The sequence below is a fragment of the Rhinopithecus bieti genome, unplaced genomic scaffold (genome assembly GCF_001698545.2).
Source record: "Rhinopithecus bieti isolate Rb0 unplaced genomic scaffold, ASM169854v2 scaffold_10181, whole genome shotgun sequence".
Taxonomy (NCBI): Eukaryota; Metazoa; Chordata; class Mammalia; order Primates; family Cercopithecidae; genus Rhinopithecus; species Rhinopithecus bieti.
Window position 1 is genome coordinate 649,061 of NW_016806624.1, and position 6,290 is coordinate 655,350.

At 32.7% G+C, this 6,290-nt stretch overlaps 1 protein-coding gene across 1 annotated transcript in view; it reads right to left on the minus strand.

Annotated features, from left to right (window-relative positions):
• Window positions 1-6,290, minus strand: part of TRAPPC13 (trafficking protein particle complex subunit 13) — a 42,143-nt gene that overhangs the window by 5,700 nt on the left and 30,153 nt on the right. Inside the window, exons 6-8 of the mRNA XM_017877122.1 lie at window positions 6,170-6,224; window positions 3,088-3,105; window positions 270-403 (exon numbers count right to left, since the gene is read on the minus strand). Of these exons, the coding sequence (XP_017732611.1) occupies window positions 270-403; window positions 3,088-3,105; window positions 6,170-6,224 (207 nt within the window). The remainder of the gene's footprint in view (window positions 1-269; window positions 404-3,087; window positions 3,106-6,169; window positions 6,225-6,290) is intronic.

Genomic DNA, 6,290 nt, shown 5'->3' on the forward strand with positions numbered 1-6,290 from the left:
GGAGGGATTGCATTGGGGAGTTATACATGATATAAATGATGAATTGATGGGTGCTGACGAGTTGATGGGTGCAGCACACCAACATGGCACAAATATACATATGTAACAAACCTGCACGTTATGCACATGTACCCTAGAACTTAAAGTATAATAAAAAAATGGAAAAAAAAAAAAAGTCTATTAAAAAAAAACCCACTCAAGAGGAATGGATGTTTAGAAAAGCATGTATCTTTCAAAACAAGGATAAAGACTTCATAATTAATATTTACCATTCTCCAGCTTGGATGACTGAATTTAATTCTGTTACATTGTACATAATAGATGGCTCCAATGAAACTTTCTCCATAAACATAGGTGAGGTTGTCATATTCTGAATCTGGGCTTCCAGAAATACTTCATCAGTCTGAGGATATGAAAAGAATATCCACCAAAGTGTGATGGCATTTAAAATATTTATCTCAACAAAAATATCTTATCTATATGAAGAAAAAATATTAACCACAAATGTGATTAGTTCATGCCTGCAAATCAAAGTTACCACAATTAATGCAAGAAAAGAAATCTTCACCCTATCATAATTAACAGGGGCAAAGTCAAGTGTTAGTCAACTGATACCTTGTCAAACAATGGATGGAGGATAACTATGTTTTGTCTTAACATTCAAAAATACTTAACTAGAATTTCATTTACAAATACCCTAATTATTTTCATTAGGCATTAAAATATTACAATGTGCTTTAGTATGATGAATATACCTATGCTCCTATAATTTCAGTATTACGTTAAGATGGTTAAGTCTTCATTATAATACAGCAATATAACTTTGTCATACTGATGTCAATTTAGATGGTGTAATGACCACTAGTACTATGAATAATCTATTTTGTAATCTTGAAGGATTTAATTTTTTAAATTAAAGCAGTTTGCGAGTGGTCACTAGTGATTGCTTAGTTCATTTTAAGTGTATATTGAGGGCTAAAGAAAAGGATATGTGAATTATACTTCACCATCGTAGAGGTTTTAAATCAGGCAAGAGGTATTTTGTAGCCTCAGTGACAGATTTTAAAGCTGATGCTATTCAGCAACATTTGCCAGTAGGTAAATACTTAACTTCAGATAAATTAATTCCCCTAATTATGCTAAACATTATTTTATGCTATTTGGTTATTTTCCTTCATGTAATTGAAGGATAACAGACTAACTTGATGTATCTTTGAAACAAACCTACATAAAAAATGATACACTAAGGATATTCAAGAATTTTTTAAAAAATTTTCATAGTAATACGTATACTACACATAAGTAACATAAAATCAACTATGACCAGAAAAATTTGCCACTTTAAGAGCTTTTTTTTTTTTTTTGACATACAGTCTCATTCTGTCACCCAGGCTGGAGCGTGGTGGCGTGATCTTGGTCCACTGCAACCTCCGCCTCCCGGGTTCAAGGGATTCTCCTGCCTCAGCCTCCCGAGTAGCTGGGATTATAGGCGCACAATATCATACTGAGCTAATTTTTGTATTTTTAGTAGAGACAGGGTTTCACCATGCTGGCCAGGCTGATCTAGAACTCCTGACCTCAAGTGATCCACCCACCTCGGCCTCCCAAAGTGCTGGGATTACAGGCGTGAGCCACCATGCCTGGCCTATGAGCTTTTATTTTATTTTCGAGATGGAGTCTTGCTCTGTTGCCCAGAGTGGAGTGCAGTAGCAAGATCTCAGCTCACTGCAACCTCTGCCTTCCAGGTTCAAGCGATTCTCCTGCTTCAGCCTCCCCAGTAGCTGGGACTACAGGCAGTGCCACCATGTCCTGCTAATTTTGTATTTTTACTTATTTACTTTGAGACAAAGTCTCACTCTGTCACCTAGGCTGGAGTGCAGTGGTATGATCTCAGCTCAGTGCAGCCTCTGCCTCCTGAGTTGAAGTGATTCTTCTGCCTCAGCCTCTCAAGTGACTAGGATTACAGGCAAGTACCACCACGCCTGGCTAATTTTTGTATTTTTTTTATAGAGATGGGGTTTCACCATGTTGGCCAGACTGGTCGTGAACTCCTGACCTTGTGATCTGCCCGCCTCGGCCTCCCAAAGTGCTGAGATTACAGGCATGAACCGCCGCGCCTGGCTGAGCTTTTTAAACACTAACACCAAGAAAATGAAAATCATTTGCAAAAATATAATGATTAAGTTATAATACAATGTACTATTATCTAAAATAAAACAGATGCTTTAGTCTTTGGGACATGTGTTAAAATGAAAATAGAAATAAAATGATTTATCAGTTTAAAAAATGTATCATTTAGTGGCATTTTTTGGTTACTTGTTCTAAAAAAGTACATATATCCCATCAATCCATTGCTTTTAAAAAAATAACCACAGACCCATATTTCAATTTACAAACTGCAATTTTCTGCATAAATTTAGGAAGAGCTTAGATAAAATGAAAGAAAAACAAGCAGCATAATGGAAAATCAAGTTAGTTTGAATAGTGTTAAGTAATTTGATATTTTAAAAATTAAGAATTCGGTGCTAAGGCAGTTGATGTTATTACATATGTAATGTGATATAAGCAAATGCTGCTTATTGTAAATATAAGTTTGAAAATAAAATTTTAGCCAAGTTGGGAAAATTTGCTTTTCTTCTGTTTCATTTTGTCAAGCGGCCATCATTACCTGACCCACACTTAAAACTAAAACCACTGTGCATCTGAAAATGAATTTTGATTATACAGTCTACTCAAAGAACTGAAGGCTAGGATAATTGGGTATTTTACAGTACGATGATGAAAATCACAAGGCCATTTTACACAAGGTAACATACTTCTTTAAAAAAAAAATCTAAAGAAGAAACACTGAAAATGAAAATTGTTTCAATATCACAATTTAACTTTTGAGCTAATTTTTCTCCACAGAATAAGAAATTGATATAATAAAAAAATACATAAAATTATATATAATCTTTCTGAAGTCACACAGGTGGTATTCACAACTAACTGTTTTTCCACTATGTTTTGTAAAGAGAGATTAATTAGGCAGAGTCAAAAAGTGGTGAGTAAGAAAAGTATAAAATTTATAATAAAAAATCAAATTACCACAGAACTGAGGTCACTCTAATGGAAAATAAAAAAGAATAATTAGAAAATCAGAGTTAAATGTTAAAGAAAAAAGAATTACTTTAAAATAAAATGCATTTCTGCATTTTTTAAATTTACTAAACAAGACAGCATTAGTGAATAAGAAAGTAAACAGGAAGCAACATAAAGAAATATGACAAACCATTTTTCTAAAAAGGTGAAACTGCTAAGGTTAAATGACAATGGAATAGAGAAGAACACTATGGCTGAATACTCAAACAGTAGCAAACTGTTAAGGGCACATTTTGGAGCAAAGAGGTATATCCCATGACTTTCTAGTTCTATAATTCTTTACCAACATTTTAATTCTTCATAGATAATTTAGGATGGATATATACTATCCTCCACATTCAGATATACACCGTATACTTTCTCTTCAATTTATGTAATAATGGAATCCTTTTTTTAAGGAATATCTTGGGCAATTAGAGTTCCATTGATCACTTCAGGGAATGTGGGCTGAACCACTTCAAAAAATTAAGAATTTATTTTCTTCTTCTTAGCAGATTTCATAGTTAGCCTTTTTTTCTTACATTATTTCTTCAACTGTTTATTAAGAGCAATCTCAAATGTCGCCTCCATCAAATGCATAGCTGGAAATCATTTTTCACCTCTCTAGGTACCCAGAATACGTTACTTCATGATTTGGCTTATATGTGTGGGAGGGGCTTACATTATAGTTACATCATGTCAGTCTCCTCTACTGGATGCAGGTCCCTTGAGGACTGGGAAGATGTTGTTTATAGTTCTCTTCAGTACCTGGCAGGTGACCAAATGTTTGAATCCTGGCTTCTAGTCTCACCAATCTTCCTGCAAGGCTTTTCTATCTTAGAAAACTATAACAAAGTTTTTCATGAACTTGTTTTCCTTTAGGTGATTCACATATTACAGTATTATTAGAAACAGAATCAAAAATATATGTTTGAGACAGATGTGGGGCCAATAATATTAACTGTAAAAGGACTACAGCACAGAGCAATATGCATCACCTACTGATATTGCTGTGGTTTATTAACCCCTACAATCTACCTGAAATTCCTGGTTGGGGTCAACATAATCTGCCTCATGCTAGTGGCTGAACAGTATTTGTTTGTCTAATAGGTAATATTAAGTATCTTAGAGAGACCCAAAATGTTATTTGTTCACTCCTGATTTTTAAAGTGAGATCTATTTTCAAAAGTTCAGAATTTTACTGAAATTATTTTGATTGAAGTTTGTTAGCAAGATTTAAAGACTATGTCAACATATAATGTTAACTGACAAAAGAAGTAAACAAAATTGTTGTGATTATAAAAATAGAATATTATATATAAGTGAATAAAGACTGCAAAAGAGTATGTATTAATGAAAATCAATTGGTGTGGTGGAGTTGTGAATTTTATTTCTTTATGGACAGCGTGTCACTTCTATAATGTTTATAGAAAACTAGCAATTTTAAAATTATTCACAAATCACTCTAAATATTAGCGTTATAAAACTATTTGACAGGTATCTTAGTGTACTACCAAATTTTTAATGAAGAAAATCTAAAATAGCTGAATATGTGACTCCTAGGAGACAGAAAAAAAACCCACCTATTGCCCTATTTTAAATTAATTTTCTAATAGAATAGTTAACATTTTCCCCTCATACTATAAATGAAATCTTTTCCAGCAAAATGGTAGACTATTTAAATCTCACCATGCTGACTAGCTATACTGTAATTAATCAACAGTATGCCATTAATAACAAAAAAGAGGGAATAAATACGTATTACTCCAACTCACCTATCCCCCACAAAAGAAACATCAACTTTGTAAACATCTAGTAATCTTTTTGATGATGCTTTTCCCTCTCGTCAAGTATGTATACTCTTTCCTATGTACTTGATATTCCATGTCTATTTGTAACCCTGCTTGAATGCCTTTACTGCTTTGACACTTGTCTGTTTCCAACATGCATTCCTTTCAGACTCCAATTCAGCCTTTCTTCTCTTTCATAAAGCTTCTTTAAACTATTCCAAGATCACATTCCCGAGAGCTCTTGTAACACAAATTTTCATATCATTCTCACTATATTCCATTCTAGGTAGTTTGGTTATTATATGCATTTTTTCTTTTCTCCTAATAGGTCTTTGCTGCAGGTTAGGTTCCTTACTTTGACATTTTAGAAATCCTAGTTAGAGTATAAATTTTACTGAGTAAAAATTCAGATTGTGGATGGTAAAAATAAATGTCAAATTTGCCATGTGATTGAAAATGTCTGATCATTATCTGGTTTTAGAGTAGCAGAGATATAATCTTCATTTCAAAATACTGTATTTGGATATATTTGAGTTTATCACTGGTATGAAACACATGATTTTGGGGATAAGAGGGCTATCAAGAGATCTGATTTTCTGCAGCTCTAGAAGCCAAGATAAAACAAAATCTTAAAAAAGAAATCCAAGCAATAAATCCTTTCTCCTATGGCAAGTTCTATTTTATATCTTTTTTTTAGGGTAAAAGATAAAGTATCTTCTATTATAAAAGTTACTTCTATTTTTGCTAAACTTGTTTTTCCCAAGGAGCTTTTAAAGCCATTACACCAAACTCAGCAACTAATTCTGGCTGGCAAACTGACTACCCTGGAAATAATTTAATGTGCTAAGCTTCACTTGTCAATATTTTTCCATGTGAATATTAAATCTTATTTTGCAGGGTTAGATCTACTAATTCAATTTTTGTAATATCCAGAACCACATGTAAATATTCAACAGATTGCTAGTGTAACAACCACCATTAAATGGAATGAGAGGGCAATCATTTCACAAAAAGAGATGAAAGCCTTATAAAGTTAACAGTGAGAATAAAAATCAAGACACATTGATTCCATGTAAGTTGAAAAAGATTATGAGACCTACAATAAAATTATTCAATTTTAACTAAAATTTATGATTTTTTCAAATAATTTACAGTCAAGTTGGCAATTTGCTTCAGTATTAGAAATGTATATAAGAGATTTTTAGTCAAATAAGATCTTAATGTTTAATATGAAATCCCATTAAGCAATCAACACTCACCTCTGCATTGTAAAATTTGGTTTTCACATCCAATGGTTTGAGAACCTGGTTAAATAAAGCATATCAATCAGGAAATTTTTATCATGTGATCATTTATTTTATTTTTTAAAATCACATAGCG